General features: G+C 38.8%; 1 protein-coding gene across 1 annotated transcript in view; it reads left to right on the forward strand.

Annotated features, from left to right (window-relative positions):
• The window catches only part of LOC144267540 (inter-alpha-trypsin inhibitor heavy chain H4-like), a 36,417-nt gene extending 9,615 nt beyond the window's left edge, over positions 1-26,802 (forward strand). Inside the window, exons 8-19 of the mRNA XM_077821596.1 lie at positions 1,029-1,197; positions 2,482-2,607; positions 4,289-4,470; positions 5,963-6,145; positions 6,977-7,116; positions 7,679-7,836; positions 9,831-9,899; positions 19,665-19,778; positions 20,422-20,596; positions 22,429-22,583; positions 25,134-25,236; positions 26,727-26,802. Of these exons, the coding sequence (XP_077677722.1) occupies positions 1,029-1,197; positions 2,482-2,607; positions 4,289-4,470; positions 5,963-6,145; positions 6,977-7,116; positions 7,679-7,836; positions 9,831-9,899; positions 19,665-19,778; positions 20,422-20,596; positions 22,429-22,583; positions 25,134-25,236; positions 26,727-26,802 (1,650 nt within the window). The remainder of the gene's footprint in view (positions 1-1,028; positions 1,198-2,481; positions 2,608-4,288; positions 4,471-5,962; positions 6,146-6,976; positions 7,117-7,678; positions 7,837-9,830; positions 9,900-19,664; positions 19,779-20,421; positions 20,597-22,428; positions 22,584-25,133; positions 25,237-26,726) is intronic.
• The last annotated feature ends 937 nt before the right edge of the window (positions 26,803-27,739 follow it).

Genomic DNA, 27,739 nt, shown 5'->3' on the forward strand with positions numbered 1-27,739 from the left:
GTCATGGTTTCAAATTGAAAGATAATGTTATTGTGGAGTCCCAACAAATGCCCTGATCCTCCACCTCATATTCCACTTTTCAAAGCCATTCCACCCTAGCCTCGGTGACCAGTCCTTGAAACAAATAGTATTACAGTGACCAGCGCCTCAAATTCTCCTCCTTCTCCAGCATAAGTTACTGAAATGGTTGTGTAAGCTTTGCATATTTTAGGACCCAATCCTTGTAGCCGTTACTCAAGTCAAATACAGTGGGTGCAACTCCATTGATTTACACCAGGGCTGATTATGGCCCATGCTCTTTACTGTTAAGATGATCAGAGAGAAGAACAATTTGCATAAAAAAAGTGATAATGGCACTGTCACAGAAGTTGGTGTTTAGCTGTGCAGTACTGTGAACCCAAAGACTTCCAAAAAAATGAGTCAACCCCCTAAAATTATGAAACTGGCTTAAAATTATAAATTTAAAAAATTGGGGTTCTTTTTATTTGCCTTCTGATTTCTGAAGCTTTACTAAGTTCACTCACTTCATGTTTTCAAGCTTTAATTTTTCCACAACCCTGGGAATTAGAAATCGTTTAAAATGGAAGCTGAGATTCTCATAAAGTCTCTTGATTCCAGCAGCTGGGAATTAAGAACAACATCAAATATGATGAGACTCGCAATAAAATTGCAAGAGTTGGCAAAACTAGATGTGTACAAGGAAAGTTTAGATTATGTCTCTAATGTATCCTTGACCTAAGGGTTGGATTTACATATCAAGAAATTCTTCCTTATTCAACTATATATGAGCCGAAGTTTATAAATTTGAAACTGCTTACAAAGTGAATTACAATATTTGCACTTGGGTGTATAACGCAAACAAATATTGTACTTGGAATATGTTACGTTCTTCTGAAGAGAAATCTCATTATTTAAAATAAACTATGCAGCAAAAATAAAGGTATCTTAATAAGCTGCAGCTCCATTTTAAATTCAAATTCTGATAAAATACAAAACAAAAAATACACTTTCCCCCCACTTTTTAACAGACAAGAGATGCCCTCCTGAAGATTTTGGAAGACCTCAGACCTGAAGATCATTTTAGCTTAATAACCTTTAATAGCCTGGTTACTGAATGGAAGAATACTTTGTTACAAGCAACTGGACAAAATGTGGAAAGTGCTAAAAGATATGTTAAAACTATTATGGCTCGTGGAGGTAAACATGCTATCTAAATACTTTTAAATGTAGACACTCACCACAGAGAATGTGAAATAACTGCTAGAACAAACTGTTGTTATTAATTTATGTTATATGGTACTTTTCAGAACAAATAAGACATGATACTTGTCTCAAAGAGTTTACACACTAATTTTAAACAGGAAGTACTAGTTATTTTTTAATAAATACTAGGGATGAAAAGGGACAGGAAGACTGGTTACATTAATAAGATCAACTGGCAAGTAAACTGTTATGTACACATATACAGATGTTCCACTACAGTTATGAAATGTAAGGTGTAAGGGAGTTTTTCCTTTTTATACGTATGATTGTTTATAATAGAGCTAGTTGAAAAATTTCCAGTAGAACATTTTTCCTCAGAAAAGGCCAATATGTCAAAATTGAAATGTTTCACAATATTTAATTTTAAAATAATTGAAATGAACTGTTTTGATAAGGTTCACCTTATTAGAATGGAATGTTTCAATTTTCCATTTTGAAAGAATATTTAAAGGTATATTTTATTTTATATAACACATTATAATATATAATAAAATTTTAAAAAATAAACTCAATCTAAATGCAACATTTTAATTGACTTGAAACAGAAATTTTTCAAAAATTTGGTTTCAAAGGAAATTTGGAAAATTGATGTTTTGTTCTGATTTCCAACAAAAAACAAATTTGAAAATCACAGAATTTTCTGTAAAATGGACATTCCAGTTCTCACACAGCTCTATTTTGTAAGCAAAAGGTTAATATAACCATTAGTGAACAGTGATGCCCGAAAGTTTATTTTACTTTCTATTCTTCTGCTATTAATTTTGTTTTACACTTGATTGGATGTTCAGGCCTCAGCATTTGATACCAATGATACCAATGTAGACCGCCAGTGAGCGGCACAATCCTTAGGCTCCTCAAATGAATCCAAGTAATATTTCTTAAATTCTAATCTCACAGATAATAATAATTATTTTATATGGATCTGTAGAGACACTAAAAAAGGGCCCTGTCTATGTTCCTCTTCACATAATTTACTGAAAATACTATCAAAATACCCCTGAATAACTAATGTACAATTCAATAAAACCCATCATTAGCAAACCAAGTAACTTAAAAGCTCAAATCATCCTCTGTCTCTAAAAATTCGCCACCTTTTACAATTTCCTCTAATCTTATTTTTTTATATCCAGTCAAATGCCTCTTTAAAACTGAGGTGAACTAATTGAGTTCTTTTAATTGTTTTTAGATGTAGAATCGTGTGTATTTTCTCTGTTGTAGGAACAGATATCAACAATGCCCTACTGACTGCAGCAAACACACTAGATAAGGCCAACTATGCTGAGATATTGCAAGCAGACAGCATTTCCATGATAATTTTGCTGACAGATGGTCAACCCACTGTTGGTAAGTTAATCACAGTAAGGCAATTCCCCCTCCCCTAATTATGCATCTTTTACGTTCACATTCTGGTGGTTGTCATACATGGTCTGTATACTAGAAAACTCCTGCCCAGGAGTGGGGTGGAAGTTCTCACTTATTCTTGGTCCACTGCAGAGAGGCTACTTCTACAGACTATACGTGAAAGGAGCGTGGAAAGAGCTGAACTTGAGATGGTGGCAATAGTTTGCATGTTTGAGCGTACACCTTTTGACAAGAAACACAATCTAAACACAATCCCTTGTGCAATTTACAGTCTGTGAGAGGTGAGGCAGGCTAGCTATGAATGGTTGAAACCTGAAGGCAACATACTTGAAGCTAAACCATGGGCACACATCAGTGCTGCATTTGTGTAGTATATGTGTGCATCCTTTTGGGCTTAGGTTACAACACTTTCCCCTCACTTCTCAAAATCTGACTGTATATTTTAATAGTACCTTTTATTCTGTAATCTTTTGTGAATTTTGATGTTAACTAGCAACTCACTGTGATATTACAAGATGGGGGGATTATGATGTGAGAAAGTAATTAAACAGCTAATTCTGATGACACAATTAAGCAATTATGACATGTGAGAAACATGCACCAAGTTCAGCTGAGTCCTTAAGAAACAAAATATTCTGTTTTCATGCTAATTTCCTTAAGCAACTAGAACTAGGAAAGAAAACATTGAAATCACAGGCCCTGAAATAAGCAGAATTGTTTCTGAACAAAGATTTTCAAAGTTTTGCATGAAGCTTCTCTTCAATGACTGCAAAATAGAGTCAACCCATGACCCCCTATATATGCAAAACCCATAAGTGGTAGGCCTGTCTACTGACTCTCATAATCCAAATGAGTTTTTTTTTAACTAAAAACAAAATTAAAAGATTAAAAAGATGGGAAAATTAACTTTGTCCCATAATATTACTACGTAAATTAAGATAGTGCTGGTCTAGTAGTTAAAGCAGGAGACTGAGAGTCTGAAGACCTTAATTCTGTTCCTGACTCACCATGTGACACTAAATCAATGGGATTGCTCACGTGAGGAAAGGTTCCAGGATTGGCCCCTTGTGATTTTGAATATCGTGTTGAATGAAAAGCTTCAATCCAGTGACCACAGTGGTGTGGCTAAATGGGGGCAGGGAGAAAACCAATGAAGTTTTTAAATCACAGTTTTCATCTGGATTGCACACGAGCTAATTTATTTTCTCTCAGTATGCATGTATAATTTCTGTTAATGTCTTCCACCTCCATCCCTGTGCCTCCACCTTTAATTGTTTGTATTGCATCTGTCCAAATCAATTTGTAAGTTCCTTGGGTTGGAGACATGTCTAACCCATGTATCTTGTAAAACACTGTATGCAACTGGAGTGATCTGAAGAAGAAGAATAGGTGTTATATGAGTGCATTAGGTCTCTCTGGAGAATTAGACCCAGTCACTGAGAAAGCAGAGTGGTATTTTCATCCTCAACTAAGCAGAATTCAACAACTTTTTTTTTTAAGTTTTACTTCTTTGAGTAAACTTCATAAGATGTTTGAAGCAAAATTTTCAGTACATCCCATTGCTGTCTTTCTATATTAAAAAAACCCTCTCTCTGTATACACACACACACACATATTCTCTCTCTCACACACACACACTGTATTTTCATTTTTTTAATAACAGGTGTTCAAGGTGTTGAAATAATTCAACAAAATATACAGAAGGCTATCAAAGGAAAGTATGTCCTCTATTGCCTTGGCTTTGGTTTTGATGTCAGTTACAAGTTCCTTGAGAAGATGGCCCTCGATAACGGAGGAATAGCTCGTCGTATATATGAGGACTCTGATTCAGATTTGCAGCTCCAGGTAGGGTTCTGTTAATAATTTAGGAAACATACTAACTAGTTTCAGAGGAGCAGCCATGTTAGTCTGTATCCGCAAAAAGAAAAGGAGTACTTGTGGCACCTTAGAGACTAACAAATTTATTTGAGCATAAGCTTTCGTGAGCTACGTGCATCCGATGAAGTGAGCTGTAGCTCACGAAAGCTTATGCTCAAATAAATTTGTTAGTCTCCAAGGTGCCATATTAACTAGTGACTCTGGCCTATTTAAATCAATTAAAGGCATGCCAGGAAACTCTTAACTGTGAGGCCAACACAAATGAAAACCTTTGTGGGCTCTCAAAGAGAGCAAAAAGTGGTATCAGTTTTCTCCTCAAATTTTGTGTCCATATGAAATGCCAGTTTTGAGAGTGAAAATGTTTGTGGCATACGGGGCCAAATCTTGAAATTCTCCCATCTCTCCTGGGCAAATGAGTGAAAAATTATAATTCTGTGCGAAGGGATGAAATCTGTCATTTAGTGCTACAGAAAGATTCATTCTCTAATAGAAATGATACTGTAGAAATTTTGATCCCTGGTTCAGATTTTTTAGTTTTATTTATTTCTGTTTCTAAAACAAAAAAGATAACTATCCAAAGCTCTAGGCAACCAGCCTGTAATTTGATACACAGCATGGAAGCACATGGTCAAGCTCAACTATAAACTCTCACCAATAAAACTGACCTGAAAGTTTTCTGAATGTTTGAAAAAGTTTGATCCATTCTCCTCTCCATATGCCTGCATTTTTTACTTCTGGGTAAAAAGAAAAGGAGTACTTGTGGCACCTTAGAGACTAACCAATTTATTTGAGCATGAGCTTTCGTGAGCTACAGCTCACTTCATCGGATGGCTCATGCTCAAATAAATTGGTTAGTCTCTAAGGTGCCACAAGTACTCCTTTTCTTTTTGCGAATACAGACTAACACGGCTGTTACTCTGATACTTCTGGGTAGATACTGAAGTACCAAATTACCATGAGAAATATAGCTTATGTGGAATTGCTTGTCTGATCAGAAAAAGAACTTCACTAACCCTTGCCAAAAAGGCTTATTTTGTGAAGTTTCCATTATGCAGATCCAAGTGAATCAGATATATATATATATATATATATGTGTGTTTCTGTGTGCCCATCTGAACTGAACCTTGGAACCTATTGAAGTTTCCCCTCATCACTAATTAGAATGTGAAATGTAGTCACCCATAAATCCTGGAATTAAAGTAGCACACTGGTGAAACAGAATTTGTGATACCACAGGTAATCCACCAGATTCCCTGTATCACTATCCATGGAAATCCAAATCCCTGTAAATCCAGTCATATATACTAATAGACTAGGCAGAGTATAAAGGAAGTTCCTAATATACTTTTGTAGGAAGAGAAAAATTAACACCAGACTTTTTGAGATGTGTTTAAATATTTGATAGGTTACTTACTTAGAGTTAGTTATACAATCACTTGGTCTCTCTCTCTCTCTCTAGGGCTTTTATCAAGAAGTGGCTACTCCCATATTAAAGGATATTGAAATACAGTATCCAGAAAATTCCATCCTGGAATTAACTCAGAACAGTTTCAAACTGTTTTTTGATGGTTCTGAAATTGTGGTAGCTGGAAAAATTGACAATGAACTTGACGTTTTGCCAGTGGAAATTCAAGCTCAGTCAGTAAGTACTTATAAATTCTGTGAGTTTTCTACACAAAGAGAAACTTGTACGTATACTGTAAGGGACATATTCTTGAAATGCCTATGGTCTTTTCTGTAAATCAATAAAAGTTTTTTAAAAATATCTTGTATACAGTTTATGTTCACCTCTACTTCTGATATGTACGGACCAGAGAGAAGTCCTATCGGTCCATAAAGTATCACCACATGTTCTAAACAGTGGTTTATTTATAAGGAAGAAGAAATGTCAGATATGACTATAATAAAATCCTGTAATCACTAATATGGCACAAATAGAGCATCTATTATGTCCTATGAGCTGTTCCTTCTTTTAGTCTTCCTGGAGCTTCTGAAAGTTATTCAGTTATGATTACAAATTATTTCATGGGCATTTGAGATCTAAGTTGTTATATTCCATTGAGGCATATATCTTGTTAAAATATTTTAATTAATCATGTAAAGAGTGAGATTTTTTGATAATTCTGGCAGCTAAATTGAGAATAAGATAACATCCATCTTCCACAGAATGTAGCTTTCTGATGGTATGGATTGATTTATTATAAATAATTGAATTTAAATAGTTTAACACTAGTGCACTTTAAATATGGCAGAGCAGTTTTATTGTAAGCAGCTGCCTGCTATCCAAACACTAAGAAATTGCATTGGGGAAAAAGTATCCTATAGCTGACATCAATTTCTTTTGCTTGGTCTCTTTTGGAACTTTTAAATATATTTTTTTAAACTGGGTAAGGCCTTGAAACTTAAAAATATTATTGTCTTTAAATTATCTCTTGAGGGTCAGTCTCTCTCTCTCTCTCTCTCTCTCTTTTAGCATACCAGTAAGCTGATTTTTAAGGACGAAGCAAATGTAAGAGAAAAGGAGAAGGTATTTCAACATCAGAAGTACATTTTTGGAAATTTCATTGAGAGATTGTGGGCTTACTTAACAATTCAACAGCTGCTAGAAAAATCGTAAGCTAATAAACTAATAAAATCCTCATGTTATGTATTATGAATTTATAAACTTCTTCATGAAAACAAACCATAGATTCTTTATTCACATGATGGGAAAGGAAAGTGTGAATATTCCTGCACATAGCCTTAAAAATATACCCAGTGAAAAGAATACTTCAGTACTGTATAATAATGATCCAATACTTTGCAGTTTGTGACAGTGTTATATGCTGCTGTGTTTTGGACTATTATTGTGAAATGTTATAGTATTTATTTATATGGACTATACTGAACTTCCATAGTACAGTCAAGTATATATCCAGTGTAGGTGTTGCCAACCACAAATGATGGAGGTATGTCCATAAAGTATGCATTTTCAAGGTCCACTTGTATGTTTACTGATACAGCAAACACATGAGCGTGGGCATAATTGTACAGGCATGAATAGTTGAGTTATCCTAATGGGATTACTCATATTTAAAGTTACTAGAAAATCTCTTGGAGAAAGTTTGAGGACCCCTGACTCATAGTCAGCTGAAAAGTTCACTTTAATTTTTTAAGACGTGAATGCCAACATTAGTATTTCAGCTCAAGAGGAACAGCAAAAAAACCTGCATGTGGCCCGAGCTTTGGAGCTGTCTCTGAAGCACAGCTTTGTTACACCTCTCACTTCCCTGGTGGTCACCAAACCTGATGATCAACAGAAACTCCAGCTGGCAAATAAACCGACTGAATCTGGTAAATTCAATTTGGAATGATACTATTTCAGTTACAAACAATACAATCAATAGTTTCAGATCCGTTATCTCCATGATCCAGTTTTCGGTGGCAGTGATGTAAACCAGGTTACACAATGCAAGTCTAATTTCAGACTCGCATTTAGTTTTTTATTTTGAAGTAGAAGAAAAAGGACAATATAGGTGGAAAATGGATGCTACTATTTAAATGGAGGGGGAAGTAGTAAATAAGTAGTTAATTACATGAATTAATACTGAGCAAATGCTTATTGCTGAAATTCCTTCCCTGCCCACTTCAAGAAAATCTTGCTCATTTCTCTCTATGATTAAACTGAAACTAGGAAGTAAGGGGCAGAGGCTAGAAAGAATGTCACTTCTTATAGGGCTCTTGTCTACTACATCTACAATTCCCTTGAAACAAATTCTTTACCATGGTAATCAGACAATGAACCTCTCCTGTTTCCCTCAATTTCCTGTTTACTGAAACACATTTGAGTACATCAGCAACTGGTGGTTGAAGCTATGATCCTAATCTGTCATCACTCCTCTGTCTAGATAATGAGAAGTCAGGATTTACTGGCTTTTCAGGTAAGTGATCTCAGCTCTTCAAGTAATTTTTCCTTAATTGGCCAAGATTTTGAGGCCTTCCACTCAACTTCATAGCGTTTCTCTGGGCTTGTCTACATGGGGAGGCACAGGAAAATTAGCCTGTCTGTAAAGTGATAACTTTTGAATGCTGCATCTGATCAATTTCAAAATTTCAAGGAATGTTCTAGGCATGAATGAGCTCAGACTTATTGATAAAAAGAAAAGGAGTACTTGTGACACCTTAGAGATTAACAAATTTATTTGAGCATAAGCTTTCGTGATCTTATACTCAAATAAATTTGTTAGTCTCTAAGGTGCCACAAGTACTCCCTTTCTTTTTGTGGCTACAGACTAACACGGCTGCTACTCTGAGACTTATTGATATGGGGATAAACTGGAAAACCAGAAGGGGGAAAACAGGGGACACATGGAGCTTTGTCCATCTGTTTAGTAGAGCCACAATTTCAGGCACTTCTGCAGCTGTCTGTTGGTCAAAGAACTGGTTGATAGTGCCCATTAACATCTTCCAGCATAACAACACCCTAACTCATCTCTGACCATCCCAATAGAGTTTAACATGTTGACACCGTAAATGATTTATCCCCCAGACACAATGAAAAGAAATAATAATGGTGGGGGAAGGGGGAAATTGCAGGGGAGTCCGGTGGGGCCAAAAGAGCCCCTGGCACAGGGTCGGGGGTGGGTGTTGGTGAACCTGGCATGGGGGGAAGGGGAGAACACAGATGGCCTGGCATGGTGGAAAGAAGAAAATGGGAAATTAGAGGGTATCGGTGAAGGGGAATGGCTGTGCATGCAAACCCTTGCATGTGGAGGAAAATAGCAGACCCTTGCAACCTGACATGATGATAAGAGACTCTCTCCAGGGGGCAAGAGGGGAACACAGAGCCCCTGGCATGAGAGAGGGGGACATTCCAGAGAGTCCCAGAAATAAAGGAGGATGAGGAGGTGACACACAGGGAGCTTCCAGGGGGAGAATAGAGGGATGCAAGGAAGCATTGCAGGACACAATGAGGTTGGCCTACAGTAGAAATGAAGTGTGTATTCCCCTGGTAGTTTCTAGAGACACATGAATAGGCTCAAATTTGGTCCTATTAGCTGTGATATATTAAAATGAGGTTTTGGTTTTTATTTGAGGAAACATTTACTGGGAAATGTATAATTGAAATAGGGTAGAATGTAAATTATGAACAATAGAAGGGCAGCAACCTCCACCTAGGGAATGGTGAGAATAATCTAGCCCCCAAAGTAGGAAGTCTCTCTTTCTAAAGCTTTTAGGGCTGGTCCTGTAGCCTTTACTCATATGAGTATTAAGAGTTTAAAAAAACTTTTGAAGTGATAAATGGCTGTATTTTTTAAGTGATTTTTGACTCTATTTTCTGCCACCAGGAAACAAACGCTCAAAAATCCATAAAAAGAAAGTCTTAAGTTACAGAAGGCATCATGATGAGAGTATGTGTAAGTTATCTTACTTTTCCAACTAAAGAATTTATTTCTTTAAATAATAACCTAAAGTATTCAAACATTGAAATCTCAAGTTAGTGATGCTGATTGTAGTGAAAAATTAGACATATATTTTGTTCTAAAATTGTAGCCCATTTGTATTAAAAACAGTTAAGTTCTCTGAAAGTCGCATGTTTCAAAATGAAAACTGCGGATTTGCTAGCACATAAAAAATTAATTCTATTAATCGATACACTTCAAGATTTTAGGTCTAAATTACGTAGGGCACAGACAGAACTTGGTGCTGCTTCCACTGAAGTAAAAATTAATGTCAAAGGGAGCAGAATTGGACCTATACATTCTTGGGGAAACTTGTATCTGTTGTTTTAATAGTCATGCCCTACATTGCAACCTGGATCTTTTGGTGTTGCTAGGCTGGTTTATACTGGAGAAATTTTCCACTCTCATCACCATTTCAAAGACACTTCTGGTTTGAAGTGCCAGATAGGCAGAAGTGGGCCAAAGGGAGGGACATATTGGGACAGAGAGGAGGCATGGTTGGGGCAGACCTATGCCTTGGCAATTTTGCACCCCTGCAAAAACCACAACGGCCATTACAGTAAAGGTGCAACTGTGGCGGACAGTCCTCAGGGCTGCCCTAACTTGCCTGGGGACTGCACCAGCTTTCACATCCCCTGAATAGGGGTTGTGCAATCTTTGAACTTGTATATGAATCTGTCCCCTCCTCTCCATATACACAAGTTGCCATGATGGTGCACAAGTGTTGCCAGCACCTTAATACTTATTCAGAGCAAGTCTCTCCAACGTTGTATGTCCTGCATCAGGTTATACTGCGCTGCTGCAATGTGGCCATTAAGTCCTAGCATTACTATAGCATTGGTTCATTTAGTGTAATCTCACAGTCCTCCTCCACTATCTTCAGTGACTTCTTTATTGACAGCTGTTGGGACCTGTGCTGGGAACCATGAGAACCCTGCACGGAGTGCTGTTTGTCATCTTGCTTCACTGGTGTAGCTGAAACAAACAGCATTGCAACTTGCAATGGTGATATTTTCTCGCATAGAGCAGTCTTATAATTAACTAGTTTTTGAATAGAGGAAATCTCTATAACTCATTTTATCTTCTGGAAGCAATTCAGAGATAATCTGTAGCATCTACGGTTTCTTTGGCAGTTACAAGAGAGTATGTATTAGAATTTTTGTATTTTTTAAAAAATTACTTATTTCTACTGCCAAAAGCAAGGAACAAATAATACTGGTTTGAAGCAAGCCATAGAAGGTGGCCTTAATAGGAACTTTTACTTGTCTGGGGAATGAGAGCCTCTAAGGATGGAGATTCCACCACCTCCCATTCCAGTGCTTCACCACCCTCCAGTGAAATAGTGTTTTCTTATATCCAACCTAGACCTCCCCGACTGCAACTGGAGACCATTGCTTCTTGTTCTGTCATCTGCCGCCCCTGAGAACAGCCAAGTTCCATCCTCTTTGGAACCCCACTTGAGGTAGTTGAAGGCTGTTATCAGATCCCCCCTCACTCGTCTCTTCTGGCTAGCCTAGTTGTAACTAACTGAAAGTCACAAGTGCCGCAATTCCCAGTCAGTAGAACCTGAGGCAGTATGAGTCTTCTGATATGGAAGTTCCTGCAGTAAAAACATGGGAAAAGATGGCTTTTTGAGGACAATCTCAAAAATTGATCATAAAGAACTTGATTATCCTGCAGTAAATGAGGGAAACTTTACTCATGTTTCTTTTGGCTTGTTTAGGATTTATTTTCAATTGTTGTTAAATCTTATTTTTAAATCATATTACCACCTCTTGTTATGGAACGCCATTTTACAATTTAGCCAGTCAGCCTGTGACAGTCTAATAGGCACATTGTAAACGTTCCCCCAACTTTTCTTTCTTAATATGTCCCCTTCCTGGCTTATAGCATTCCTAGTCTGCCTGCACAGCTCAATCAATGTACCTCTATTCTGATTTGCAGCACCCTTGTTATTTCACTTTTGGGCCTATTGAACAAGCAGTACTAGTCATGCAAAATCATGCCTTCATTTTTTGGTTGGTTTTTTCATACCCAACAATCATAGCACCACAGAAGTAAGTGATGGAAAAACCTACAGACCACTGTGATGTTCCCCTGGTGTTATCTAGACCAGTGATCTGCTAGATCACTCCAATCCTTGACTCTGGGAGACAGTCTTACTCTGCTCTGCTGTGAGAACCCCCACTCCTGGGCTGTTCATGCGCAGCCTCTGGCATATAAGCTGCTCCGTGGATTGTGCAACCAAATGACACTTGCCAATATCTCCAGTCCCAGATACAACCCTGGGAGCCTCCATCTTGCAATGTCCAGTTATGCTCGCTGGATGGTGCAAGCTTATATGAGTTTGTCAATTTAACAAAGAAATTGATATGTACCAGGCTTGTTATCCCAAGGGGAGTCTCTGACATGCTTCAAACCAAATACACTACTTCAGGCAGAATAAACAAACAAATTTATTAACTACAAAGATAGATTTAAGTGATTATAAGTCAAAGCACAGGAAGTTGGATTTGGTCAAATGAAATAAAAGCAAAATGCATTTTAAGCTCATATTAACACTTTCAGTGCCCTTACAAACTTAGATGCTTCTCACCATAGACTGGCTGGTTGCCCTTCAGCCAAACTCTCCCCTTTGATCAGCGCTTCAGTCGCTTGGTGGTGATGTCTGTAGGTGGAGATGGAAGACAGCCAGCATGACAAACGTCTCTTCCTTTTATCATGTTCTTTTCTTCCCTCTTGGCTTTGCTCCCCACCCCCGCACCCCCATTTCAGGGTCAGGTGAGCATTACCTCATTGTAGTCCTGACTGACCAAGGGAAGGGGGGTGACTCACTCAAGAGTCCAACAGATCTTTTGTTGCTGCTTATGCCACTGTCTTTTGTTCCTGTGAGACTGGGCTGGGTTTGTCCCATACATGCCCTGATGAGGTGTGAACTGCCCCTCTGTTCCTGGAGAGTTTTGCCTGGGCTTGTTTTAAGCCATGAGGACACATTTTCAGCCTCATAACTATAGACATGAAATTACAACCTATAACATTACTATAATAACAATGCTCAGTACTTCATGAGCCTCCCAAAGACACCTGACATGATGACAAACTTTGCATTGGTTACCACACAATCATATTATAAGGATGAACATGGCGATGCAGGGTATTCCCCTGAGATACAGAGTGTCACCCATTTAGTTTCACTGCAGAGTGGTTTCCTACAGTGTTACTTAATAGTGCTTTCTCCACTTCTAAGAGATGAGGCTTCCCTTCATTTCCTCAACTTTTCTGCACTTAACTAGGGATGAGTGGGCACATAATCAGCCCTATATTTTGCAGTGACAAGTGCAAATAGAGACACATGAGACCTCAGCAGATGTCAGTAAAAAATGTAGTGTATTTTCTGGGAGGAGGAGAAGAAGAGAGCAACAGTAGTAAGAAATATCTCATTTTTAAAATGATACCAATAAGAAGCATGATGCTAGCTTGAAATGTAATTCAGACATGGTATTCTTTCTCCAGTTACTGACAGATGGAGGCCTGGACCCTTATTCTATTATTATTCTCACCAGTATGCTCATCTCTTAATTATCTGTTTGTTTAAAATAATCATATAAAGTTTTAAATCAACATCAGGCTTAAAGCACATTTCAGTCTCATGTTTATGATGATGATTGTGGATGTTTATTTGATACTAATTTACTAACAGAATATGATCTACAGGCATATATTTTTAGGACAAAATAATATTTTAAAGTAATTTTCCTACTTTTAAAAATTACTAAAATTTAAAACCTCTGAAAATAAAATCAATAAAGCCTTACTAGTAAGTTGAAGAAAATAAACACCAGTAATAAACACAATTCAAGGTTTTAGACATAGTTTAGCCCACACAGGGAATAGATTTCATCTGCTATATGAATACCAGACTTGTCTACAATGTGAGATATAACATCACTCTGGATACCTATTTTTGACAGATGTAACTGGGGAAATACATAGGACTCATCCACAGCTCTGGATTTGGTTGTACATGGAACTTGAAAAGACAGTACATGGCATATCAATTATGCATTGTTGCCACAAGGTATAAGTGAAACCCAGAGTTTTGAAAAAAAAAAATTTAAAAGAATTAGACATTATATGGATAAGGAGAACTCTAGTAGCTACATGTGATAGGATAAAAATACATAAGGGACATATAGACATTAGGTGTCTGGAGTTAGGAAAAACTTCCCCCATCCATATATATGTTGGTGCATAGTTATCTACTCTGGAGCTTTCATGCCGTCCTCCAAAGCACCTGGTACTGATCACAATTGGAGAACAGATATTGGACTACATGGTCTACTGAACTAATTTGGGATGGCAACTCCTTCATTCTGAAAACTATTTAAACAGTAAAATGAGAATATTTGGATCAGAAGTAAATCCATGTACACTTAGGACTTTACTGTTGTCACTCTGCTGCATGCCAGAGTCATTCAGAACTCATGGCAGCTGAGACAGAATTCAGATCTTCCAGCCCCAAAAGCACAGGTTCCCTGCCACTTCAGCTGTTGGAGATTCTCATGTAAGTGATGGCTATACAGGGCCAACAGCACAAGTTAAGTAGTAGTGATCCCAGACAACAGAGGGCAATGGTGCATCCACACAAGCCAGCTAAAAAATAAATAAGAAAGACAGACCAATATACTGTGTGTATAATTGCAGTGCACCTTTAACCATGGAATTGTTACCAAAACCAAACTTCTCAACCTTCCAACCTGCGAGTGGGTTACACTAGGGACCAAAATGTGTTATCAATGACTGAAATATGGAACACTGCTATTTCTTTGGATCAGCCCTAGCTCCTCAAGTCACCTAGCTGTCCAAAGAAAATAAATGTAAGCTATATACAAAAATTATATTAATGCAAGATTTCTTTTAGGGTTTAATCACATACGTTAAAAAATATAGAGTTAAATTCCCACAGCAGCCTTAACCCTGCTCTTGTATAATGCACAAGGATTTTCATTTGGGAATAAAAAAAAATCCCACACCCACCTTGAGTTCTGGTTCTAAAACTGATGAGAAAGAATGCAGAATTCTTTTACATTATTGAACTTTTCCTCTCCAGTAAGAAGTGATGGATATTTTGGTGTTTCTCTAGCCAGGGGTAAGTGAACTTACAGCTTCAAGTTCATCATTTTTAATGTAATTTAAAAATCAAGAACTGAAATTACTACTATGTAAGCAGCAAGACATTCAAGTAGCTCTAAATCACAGAGGCACTGAAGTAGCTGAGTGACCCCACAGCCACAGCAATTCAAGCCAGAAAAAGACATTGATACAGAAAACGAGTGGGAACTAGAGTGCATTTAGCTCCATACAACCAGAAATTGCATCATTGTTCTGCATCCTGCAAGGGGCTGAATGCCCTCAACTTTCACTGTGGCCTATGAGGGTGCAGGAAATTCAGATCTATGCAGGAGGCTTTGTAAGATCAGGACCCAAAAGCCAGAAGTGCATTCAGGGGGCCATCTGAACGTTTGGAGGAAAGGGTACTTTACAATTAAAGTATGTACACACGCAAGGGTGGGAGAGATTTTTCTCATAGAAACTGCTTCATTCATAATATTTTGCATTGGGTGGTCACTGAATCTTGTTCTTAAATCCTCATGTTTTAGATTACAGTCAAAGAGTACCGAAAACTGGTAAGTTACTTTGTTTTGTTGTTACTTTGCTTCTTTACCCTAGAGACATGTGGAGCAGGATTCCCACACAACATCATCCTTTCCCAATGACTTTGCACTGACATGTTTTATAGATGATTATTTGAGGACACAATTACAGTTCATGATCTTTAATCATAGTGGACCTGGTTATTTGTTTTTCAGTGATAATTTCTAACTTTTCTTAGTGGCATATTTTGTCCTCAGACCCACAGCTCAGTGGATCTGGTGCAGTTTTGCTGTGCATGGAGTGGGGTCATGGTTCAAGGCCACTGTAAAGGGGCTGCATGGATGGTCACTGAATCCACTAGCCATTTCCCCATGTGGGGAGGGAGCAAGAGCAAGAGCTGCAGCTGCAGCCATGGTGCAGACCCAGTGCTGCCCCATGGGCTGGAGTGGGGAAAGTATACATCTCTTCTTCCTGAGAAATCCTCTCTATAATATAGGTCAGACCCACAACTACAGGATGGAGAGGGAGGGAAATGTGGGCAATATGCCATAAACAGAAAATTGAAAAACTATTTGCTTAATAATACTAATTCCAATTTTAAAAAAATATTCTAAATTTTGGTCTCTTCTTTCAATATATTAGGTCAAAGAGCTATACTGTTAGACATGACAGAACAATCACCGGACAGTAAGTTATAAGAATTAATTTAAACTGTGAATTTTGGGGGTGTGTGGATGACTCTGAATTGATAAAAGAGTGGGCGATCTCTTATTTCTAGTCATTGAACTAATCTATCCCAACTTGGCAGTGACCAAAAATTACCACCATCTGGTAACTGTTCTGTTTTTATGTGTACTTATTTGCTGGTTACTCAGTCTAGTTCCTAGTGAGGAGGAATCCAAATCACAAAAAACCCACCATAACAATTGGCAATAACTGAAAATATTGGTCTTGGTCCCAGTATAGACTAAAAGAATGGAACGTGCATGAACACTGCACTACCTTCTCATCTCTAAACAGTGGTCTGTCCAGGTCAGGTTGAGAGATACACTTTAGTGGGGTAGATTGCTGTGCTGCTGTCCATGTTCCTTCTCTTTTGTGGATAGAGAACTTAAATTTCCAGGTCTGTTAATCCAGGACCATTCACCAGCACTAAATGGAACTAGCTCAAATACAGCTTTTCTAAGCCCTTTCTAACAGGGTTTTGGCCCTGAACATCAAAAGTCTAATGTGATATGTTGCTTTTCCTTGGGCCACATTGTGGCATTTATTTTTAAACAGAACTCACTTGAAATCAGTGGAGAGTTCTGCTTAAAATTCTCTGGTACAATATTGTCCCTTATTAAATATTTCAAATGAAAAAAATCTTTTATTGAAATGTTTATCTAAATTTTAAACATTTTAGTTTTCAGGACCGTTCAAACACCACAGCTTCTTAGTAAGTAATATATGTCATAATATTGCTTTAAAACTCTAAATGTTGACAAAACAAGCTACATGTTGTTCACTACAATTAGCACATCAGCAAAACTCCATCAGGCAAAAACACTGAGAAATGCACCTATTGAATAGGCGCCTTGATTGTATCAGGGAAACAAGCTGATTTTGCTTTTATTCAGCATAAATAATATAATACATTTTTCTCATGAAGATGTTAAAGATCTTTACAAACAGTAAGTAAATTAATCTTCACTACATCCCTGGGATGGAGTTAGGTAGTATTATTCCCTTTTTACATATAGTTTAAACTGAGACAAAGAAGTCCTGACTCTTAGCTCCCTGCTCAAACCAGATAATAATTTATCATTTTATGTTTCTTTCTTATTCTTCACCGTTTGTACTAAATATTCTTGAAACTTAGTGTGTCTGCTTACCATTTTGAAGCTTGATGCTGTTTCCCCTGCAGTCACAGAAGTTTTGCCATTGACTTAAGTGAAAAGAAGAGCCAGGTCCTTTGTCTTTTCTGAAATGAAGAATACTTATTTCCCCTCCCCTCAGTAGACCCATCTACTAAGGCACACATGGAATGAAACAAGCTCTCATAGGAGTTGATAAAGAGTGTTATGTATAAGCCCCCAAAAATCAGGAAATGTCAAAGTTAAGGTTGTATGTACAATGCTAAATCTATCGTTTGTGCATATGCATGATGATATGTAGCCTGATTCTGGTCTTACTTTTGCTGCTGTACATCAGGAGCCAGCTCAGCCCAGAGCCCTCTCCCACACCCAAACTCCCTCCTGGAGCCTGTACTCAGTGGTGAGCTGGAGCCGGTTTGCACTGGTTCGCACGAACTGGTTGTTAAATTTTGAAGCAGTTTAGAACCAGTTGTTAACCTGCTTCCCTGCTGGGGGCGCTGAGGCTTTGATGGGCTCTGGCCGAGAAGTGATGTAATTCCTCCTCCGGCCGCTGGGGGCGCTGCGCTGTGGGAGCCATGTGGGCCGCCGCCTGGCCCTGGGCACGAGCCCTGGTGCTGCTGCTGCTCCCCCGACCCCTGGCCCTGGGGCTCCCGCTGCTGCCTGGTGGGTCCCTGGCTGCTCTGCCGGGCCTGGGCTGCGTCCTGCTGCTCGGGCTGCTCCGAGCCGCTCTCCCCATGAGCACCCACCACCCTGCCCGCAGCCAGCCCCTGCCCTGCCTCCAGCCACCCCCGCACCCCCTGCCTCCAGCCACGCCCTGCCCTGCCCGCAGCCAGCCCCTGCCGCACCCCCTGCCCTGTATCCAGCCAACCCCTGCCGCATGCATCCCCTGCCCTGTCTCCACCCAGCCCCGAACCCCCCTGCCCTGCCTCCAGTCACACCCCACACCCTCCTGTCTCCAGCCAGCTCCACACCCCCTGCCCTGCCTGCAGCCAACCCTGCACCCTCTGCCTCCAGCTAGCCCTGCCCCACGTCCCTGTCTGCAGCTGGCCCCATGTCCACTGGTCCCAAGGCAGTAACCCTGCATACCTGCTTCAATGCGGGGGGCAGGGAGCAGCTGGGACCCACACATGTGCACATCCTAGGGTGACCAGACAGCAAGTGTGAAAAATCAGGACAGGGGGTGGGGGGTAATAGGAGCCTATATAAGAAAAAGACCCCAAAATCGGGACTGTCCCTATAAAATCGGGACATCTGGTCACCCTAGCGCACCCCCAGGGAGTGGCGGGGACCCACACATGTGAAATGGAGCTCATTTCTAGTTCAGGCCCATCTTTTTAAAAAAGAACTTTAGGTAGGGTTAACATACATCCATATTTTCCCGGACAGGTCAGGCTTTTTGGTTCTTAAATCACTGTCTGGGAGGAATGTTTAAATTTTAAAAATTCCTCCCGGGAAAATACGGACGTATGGTAACCCTATTGGTACAAAAAATACACTCTGTGGCACATCCTTTAAATCAGAACTTTTTATCAGGAACTGGTTGTTAAGATTTTGGCAGCTCAACACTGCCTGTACTCCCTCTTGCACCCCTGCCACAGGCTCATCCGAGAGCCCCCTTCCACAATCCAAACCCCTCGGCCCCATATCCCAGCCCAGAGCCCACACCCCCTCCCACACCCCAACTCCTGCCCCAGCTTGGTGAAAGTGAGTGAGCGTTGGGGAGAGCGAGTGACAGAGGGAGGGGGGATGAAATGAGTGGGGGCAGGGCTTTGGAGAAGGGGCAGGGTGTGGCCTCGGGGAAGGAGTGGGCCAGGGGTGGGGCAAGGTGTTTGGGTTTGTGCAGTTAGACAGTTTGCAACCCTGTGTAGCCAACTTATACATTTAGTTGCATATTGATTTTTACAATAAAGTGTTTGTAATTCTTTGGACTTTGCCTAAAGTTTAATTATGCACATATGTAGTAAATGAAAAATACAAAATAAATATTCTACCCATCTACAATACCAGCTCCTCAGTACGATAGAAAACTACTCATTTACACAACCCATTATTTTCTCACTCCTAACTAGAATTCCATTGCCCACATTCTAGAAGGGCATTCTTTGTACAACCAATTGACTCAATACTACTAACACTTGCAATATCAGCGCCATAAGGATTTTTTTTTATTAACATTAAGAGCTCTCTCTCTCTCTCTCCGTGTTTTTAGTCAACGAATATCCACATTTCCTCTTGCAACTGCCCAGACAAAATGATGTCATTTGTTTAAATACTGATGGACAGCCGCAAACTTCCATAAACCTAATATCAGATCCTGACAAAGGTGAGATTACCAAATCTTACATATAATATAAACAGGTAACTATTGCTGGTCAGGCATTTATGAACAAAACATTTTCACCAGAAGGGTAGGTTTGATTAGTGTCTTTGGAGGCTCCTCTTCCGGCCAACCCGCTGAGGCTTCTGATTATGAATACAAATTCTGGGACTTCGGCATGTCCCTAATCTTTACTATACACCAGCATATCTTAACAGATTCAGGATCTAATGTTTCTAGTGCAGACATGCACACACATTAACAATCCATCAGTCGAATGAATGTGGGCTTGTGCTCACTTGGGCTATGGCTCCCTCAAGCCACCAGTGACCAGACAACCTGTTGCTGCTAAGGTCAAGAGTAATCTGTGCAAGACATTGAGCACCCAGGTCAGGGGGCATATATGCTGGCCATTACCATTGGCCCCAAATGACTTTTCCACGACTATGGCCATAGAGGGCTTCTGGAGAGTAAATTCTGCAAATGTGGATAGGAAATTGGAGCAGGATGCAGCTCAGGAGCTGAATTTTGGCCCCTTAAATACAACACACAAAAGAGCTGTAACAATAGCTTTTTTGTTTTGGTTTGGTTTTTTTACTTATTATTAATATTGTGTCCCTTGACTAGTCTACATTAATGGCACTTTCAGGAATCTCTGTGACTGGTAAGCTTGGGAGAAATAGAAATCACTTTGTGCTGTTTGAAATTACCTACCTGGATCCTCATGTGCAACTCCATGTATCAAAGGAAGGCATTATGCTGAGCTATGGTGGTCATACCACCAAACTCCCATGGGCAAAGTCTGCCTCTTCTACAATACAAAGGTAAGAAATGTCATCATGTGTTTTCCTTTATTTGAGAGAGTGAGTCTGATTTTCACCTAACTCATTTGTACATTCACGATTTTCTGGAATCCAATAACCTCAGACCCAAGTTATGTATCTTAGATATCTACCTGACTGTGTCCAGATATCTGGTAGTTAGGCAATTAACTAACCTAACTGAGGCCTGAAATTATTTGTACCTACACATTGCAGGTGAGAAAGGGAGAGATTGGGTTTTTAAAACCCAGCCTCATGTCAATAGAATGAAACATTTTAATAGGGTAATAAATAGTTTCTGCCTGCTCCTACTTAGGAGTCAAAACATTCATTTTCCCAGAAAGAGACTTTGATCCAACAACGTTTTATTTGAAAAGCCTTTGTTCCTAATTTGCTGAAAGATTGCTGTCAATTTTATTTTTTCATCTAATGGATTTTGGTGCAGCAAAGTCAACCAGTTGCTTTCACTCTGTGTTTATTGTATTATTACAGTCTTATTGGTTGATACCAAATGTACTGTGTGCTTCACCCAATCAGAGATCACATATAAAAGTACAGTTATTAAAGTCTATTGCATTTTCATAAATAAGTTGTTTTCAAAAAAGCTGAGATTTTCTTATTCTTAAAATTTAACAGTAACTAATGTTTGGGCCTCTGACAGTATGAGTGAATGGCGCAGATAGTTTTGTATAGGTATCTGTAATTTTATTACATTTCTGCTGTTTGAGAAGTGTGTTTTAAATTTTATTATTGGATTGGCTAACTGATTTAGTTAGAATACCTTACCAACACACAAAAGATATGAATTCAAAAGGAGACTCTAGATATCCAATTCTCTTTGGTTCCTTTGGTTAACTAATATACACTTCAAAGACCAGTTGTGGACAAGAACAAAAGTTGCAAAGTGAGCTGCTCAAAATTTCCTTGTAGTCTAGACAAGGCCAGCAAGTGTGCTGGATTTATGTCACACACAGAGGATGGACCCTTTAATGAAGTGTTTGGTTTCTCAATATTTAGACCATGATCTGAATTTTTATAACCCTTAGAGGTATTGGGATTTAGGAGTTTCGTTTGGATCATTATAGCAAGGGGCCAGCTATAAGTGAAAATCTGGATTTAAATCCGCTCAACTTTGTGTGTCTTCAGATTATGGCTGTTTGATTCAGGCTCACCTCTCTGAAGATCCGATATAAGCTTCTTGAGTTCATGTGGCTTTTTAAAAAGAAAATAATAATAATGATGGACATCTATATTTTCCAAATCCATGTAGGGTAAGAATCAGAAGTAATAAACTACAACAAGAAAGTCAGGTGCTGAATATCGTATGGGAGACTATTCTTGTAAAATACCCAAGAGAGTTTTGACAAGTATCTGAACCTCTAAATTTTCATCTATCATTAGTGCTAATTACAATATTTTGTATGTTGTACTTTTTTCCATTATTAAAATCATGAAAAGGCACATTCTTTTCCCTCTTCTCCAAGCAGTATTTTGCCCTAGGCAAAAAGGCATTTTCACTAGCAAAAAATCCTGCTAATTTAAAATTTTTTCTGTAAACTATATTAGCTGATGTGTATTTTAGGGCATGTGCGGGAGGAGGCAAATTACTGTACATTTTGCTGTATAGAAATTGTGACCTCAGTTCAAGTTTAGTGCATAAAGAAACCTGATTACAAAGGGCAGCAGCATATATACAATAAATCAGGTCCTGGTCCATGACTAGGCCTCCTAGGCACAACAGCAAAGCAAATAATAATACCACCACCAAATACTCAAGTGCTATAGCACTATCTTAACATTTTTCTGAGGAAAAACAGGACTGCTTTTTTTCCTAGGCTGAAGATTGCAGTTGAAAAGGAAAGAAGCCTTACAATGTCAGCATCTGACAACGTCACAATAAAAATTGCTTTTGTAAAGTCTCCAAATCGTTTCCTTGGATTATATTTCATGGACACTGACCATTTTTCTGACAAAGCCAGCGGACTTCTTGGTATGTATCATCCAAGTAGTGTAGTATGGCCTAGGAAAGGAAGGATGGTGTTGCAGTTAAATTACTGAAATGGAACTCAGGAGATCTGAGTTCTGTTGCCAATTCAGCCACAGATCTGGTCAAGTCATTACATTTCTCTGGGCTAAATTCTGCTGTTCTTATTGATGTTGATCTGTACTTTATTTCAGGAATAATTTTATTGATTTCCCACAGAAAATATTTAAACTTTTGTGCCATAGTCCCCGACTAGTAAAATGGGGATAATAATACATCTCTATGTCACAGTGATCTAGAGGAGGTGCTCAGTTAGAATCATAGAATCATAGAATATCAGGGTTGGAAGGGACCTCAGGAGGTCATCTAGTCCAACCCCCTGCTCAAAACAGGACCAATCCCCAATTAAACCATCCCAGCCAGGGCTTTGTCAAGCCTGACCTTAAAAACTTCTAAGGAAGGAGATTCCACCACCTCCCTAGGTAACGCATTCCAGTGTTTCACCACCCTCCTAGTGAAAAAGTTTTTCCTAATATCCAACCTAAATCTCCCCACTGCAACTTGAGACCATTACTCCTTGTTCTGTCATCTGGTACCACTGAGAACAGTCTAGATCCATCCTCTTTGGAACCCCCTTTCAGGTAGTTGAAAGCAGCTATCAAATCCCCCCTCATTCTTCTCTTCCGTAGATTAAACAATCCCAGTTCCCTCAGCCTCTCCTCATAAGTCATGTGTTCCAGTCCCCTAATCATTTTTGTTGCCCTCCGCTGGACTCTTTCCAATTTTTTCCACATCCTTCTTGTAGTGTGGGGCCCAAAACTGGACACAGTACTCCAGATGAGGCCTCACCAGTGTCGAATAGAGGGAAACGATCACGTCCCTCGATCTGCTGGCAGTGCCCCTACTTATACATCCCAAAATGCCATTGGCCTTCTTGGCAACAAGGGCACACTGTTGACTTATATCCAGCTTCTCGTCCACTGTAACCCCTAGGTCCTTTTCTGCAGAGTGATGAGCACCACAGAAAAACCTATAAATAGCCTACAAATAATAATAATGGCATGTACAAATAATTCAGCAATGCTGAAATGTGAAATCCTACTGCATCAGAATGGTGTTCTTCTTTACCAGGTGTTAATGTTTCTCATTGCTGAGCACAAATGCAAAATACTTTAGCTCTTAGCATTAGAAAATCTGACACTTTGCACCGGAGTTACTAGACAGTCTAATACTATATTTTTAATTGGTGGTTTAAGTACAGGTGGAGCCAAGAGACATCACAAGTGATCTGCCATCTCTAAATAGTTTATATAGTGCTCCAGCCTTCTTTCAGTGCTTGGGTAGCACCCATGAGGGGTTATTAGAGTCCTTGTGCCCAGATGTCTGGTGTTCAAAAATGTATATTTATCTGGTAGATATTCAGATGGTGAAAAGCAAACTTTTCCACAGGCAAGTGGAAAATGTATTTATACTTTTACATGTACTTACACATTTTCTGATTAATTGTCAATTCCATCCAGAAATTTGTCTATCAGTTAGATATGTCTGAGTCCTTAACTTTAATTTCCTTGAGCAAACTCTTGAGCTCCTTACTCAGATCTTACTAGGTTTGTGCTTTGGCAAGTCTCATTAAAATCAATGAATAATTAACATGAGTTAGCTGAAGTCAAGGGGAGTTTACCTGAGGAAGGAGCTCTAGATTTGGTCCAGTAATCTAATTTAATCACCCAATATCATGCTTCTGTAACAAAGCAATCCAGACTCAGCTCCATGATGTTCTGGAGCCTTCTGGAACAGTGTTGTCCTCAGACCACGCTATAGTGCTATATTTCCTTTAAGAAATGGTACATTCAGGGATGGGCTTACATAACACTTTTGTGGCCAACTTCAGAAAAGCCAGACTTTCTGAACAGCAAAAGCCTATCTCCTGAATCTACAGTGAGAAAAGTACAGCAAGTACTTTTGATATAAAATAACGAATAAATTGCCTCTCTGGGCTCTTGATTATAAAAGTCACAAAATAAAATTAGGAGTACATCATGTGTTTTCCCCTTCTCCACCACAGAAAACATGCAAACATCTCAGCCTGGTGTAATTCAAAAGGAGGAAAAAAAACCCTTTCCTTAAAATATATTGTCCAAAAATCTTTTTCAGACAGAAAGATGTGGTATATCCCAAAGCTAGAGACGAATACATGTATAAAGAGGAGTCAATGGGATACTGTGTGAGCGTAAGGGTTTATGTGTGAATCTGTTTGCAGCATTTCGTCCTGGGATCATAGGAATCCTAGATAAGTATGTAGGATCAAAGAGAATGACTTCTGAAACAAGGGAGCTGCCTTAGAGTTTTCAGAAAACTTCCATCATATGCCTTTTATTGTTGGTTTGTAGGACTACTACAACTTGAATTACATGGAGCAGCTAGTATTTTCTCAGGCAGACAACTACTTACCCTGGAACCATACCAGTTGTTCTGATTAAATGAACTAAAATATATATTTTTAAAAGTTTTCTGATAAATGTGATTTTGAAATATTTTTGTTTCTGTGTTTCTAAGGTCAGTTTTACTTTGATACACGTCTGGAAAGTAATCCTGGAGCAAGTCAGAGAGAGGATGAAAGAGTCCTCAGTGTTCATGGACAAAAGCATAGAGTTACCAGGTAAAATGGACCAGTGGTGTGTGGGAGGGGGAGGAGTATATGCTTTATTTATGCAATTTACTTAGTTTTAATATTCTATATTCAATAAGAGACACCTCAAAGATTTAGTGGGTTAAAACTATCCATCAGTGGCAAACATGCTGGAGATAGAACAAATTCAACAATTTAAAAAGTGTTTGGTTGCAGTAATAGTTGTCTTAAACAATGTCAACTGAATTGTAGAGTAAGTCGTCCAACGGTTTGCGACAGCTTGAATTTGTTGATCTCGCAAGCCTCATTAGTTTTCCTAGTTTGGGAGACATTTCAACTTGTTGGATATTGGTTATTTGTAGATGTGTAATGAATGGGCATATGGCTCAGAGCATTAAATAGGTGCATTTTTTATTAGTTTTGGTAGTGAAAAAATGCATTTTAAAAACCCTACATTTCTTCTCCCATCCTCATTTCATCACTGTCATTCTACTTGCTTCAGGAATCCAGTTCAAAATTGGTCTGCTTATTTTATACAAACTTTCAAGCATTTTGAGATACCATTTTTATGAAAGATGCTATCCAAAATAAGGTTTCAGTACTATCATCAGGTTGGTGTGGGTGAACCTCTTGTACCTGTACACAGCCCCAGTGACTGCAAAGGCAGCCTCTGCAGGCATAAGGGTCACCCTACCCTCTCAGGGTTCCCTCCCACTCTGAAATCTAGGGTACAGATATGGGGACCCGCATGAAAGCCCCCTAAGTTTATTTCTACCAGCTTAGGTTAAAAACTTCCCCAAGGCACAAAACCTTTGTCCTTGGACGGTACGCTGCCAGCACCAAGTGATTTAGACAAAGAATCAGGGAAAGGACCACTTGGAATTCCTATTCCCCCAAAATATCCCCCCAAGCCCTACACCCCCTTCCTGGGAAGGCTTGAGAATAATATACCAACCAAACAGGTAAACCAGATTCTTACAAAACAGAACTTTATTATAAAGAAAAAAAAAAGTAAAAGAAGCACCTCTGTAAAACCAGGATGGAAGATAACTTTACAGGGTAATCAGATTCAAAACAAGGAGGATTCCCCACTAGGCAAAACTTTAAAGTTACAGAAAACAGGGATAAACCTCCCTCTTAGCATAGGGAAAATTCACAAGTTGAAAACAAAAGGTAATCTAACGCGCCTTGCCTTATTTACTTACTCTTTTTGCAATATGGAGACTCACTCTAGGATGGTTTATAGGAGAAGGAGTTTTCTAACCTGGTACTTCTCTGCTTCCCAAGCAAACACACAAACAAAGCCTCCCCCCATCCCAGATTTGAAAGTATCTTCTTTCCCCATTGGTCCTTTTGGTCAGGTGCCAACCAGGTTATTTGAGCTTCTTAACCCCTTACAGGTAATTAGGAATTCTAGGCTACCCTTAGCTGTATGGTTATGACACACCCAGATTTGATTGGAGTATGGTGGCCTAAAGTTTGAATGTTTTCTTCATGAGTTGTTTTTCTTTTTGTTTCAGACAATACAAGAAAGATTACAGGCTAGAGTCAGCCACTGGTACTATTTCCTGCTGGTCATTACGTATAAATCCCTAAAGAAAAACACTTGGGGAAAGGAAACAGTAAAATGATGATGTTTCAGACACTTCTAACTTAATTTCACCTATACATAATAATCTTATGATTTTCTTTCAGCTTTGCTTGCTAATATATATATACATATGTCAAAAATAATTTTACCTCTGAAATATTGTTATTATACTTAATAATTGGGAACTTGGAGTTTGCTTTTTATGTAATTTTTAAAGGGCTTATAGTATATTTGGTTATAAGATATATTGAAAATGTACATAAATGAAACTGGAGGTGAACTTCAAGTAAAGAATAAAACAGTGCGACACTGGACAAGAGAAGACATGCTCTATGATGAACAGTTTCATATTTGGGAGTAATGATGAACAGTTACACTAGCAAATCAAATGTGTTTGAAAACAAGGGTTCAGTAACACTGAAAAGGGATGATAGTGCTGTACTAGAGTTGCAATACAAGGAATACACTAATAATAGTTTTCTAAAATGTACGTTCATGCTTTTATTTTTGCTTATAATTCATACTGTTGTCTCATTGCTAAGTGCTTCCTGGCATATGAACTAAGTATAGGGGTAGTATTTCCTTTAGCAGTTCTCTCATACTGATTGAATTGTGGAAGAAATACAAAGCTTTGCTGAATTTCCTCTGTTTGTAAGTTAGTTTTTTAAACATAATGTTCAAAAATTGTGATATTTGCAACAATAACATGAATGATGACAGGTTATCTCTTACGAATCTATAGTAGAGGCTGGATTAATAATTAAGGTTGTAAATTGTTTTATTTAGCCACATTTTAAACCTAATTTCAAATTCCTCCACCCTTCTAACTTTCAGAAACAAAAAAGCATCATTTTTCTGGCTTGCAATCTAGCATGGATATTTGCTGGCAAAGTTTGTTATGATGTTTCACAACTACTGGAAAATGTTTCACAACTATTGGAC

This window comes from Eretmochelys imbricata, chromosome 7, assembly GCF_965152235.1.
Source record: "Eretmochelys imbricata isolate rEreImb1 chromosome 7, rEreImb1.hap1, whole genome shotgun sequence".
Classification (NCBI taxonomy): Eukaryota; Metazoa; Chordata; order Testudines; family Cheloniidae; genus Eretmochelys; species Eretmochelys imbricata.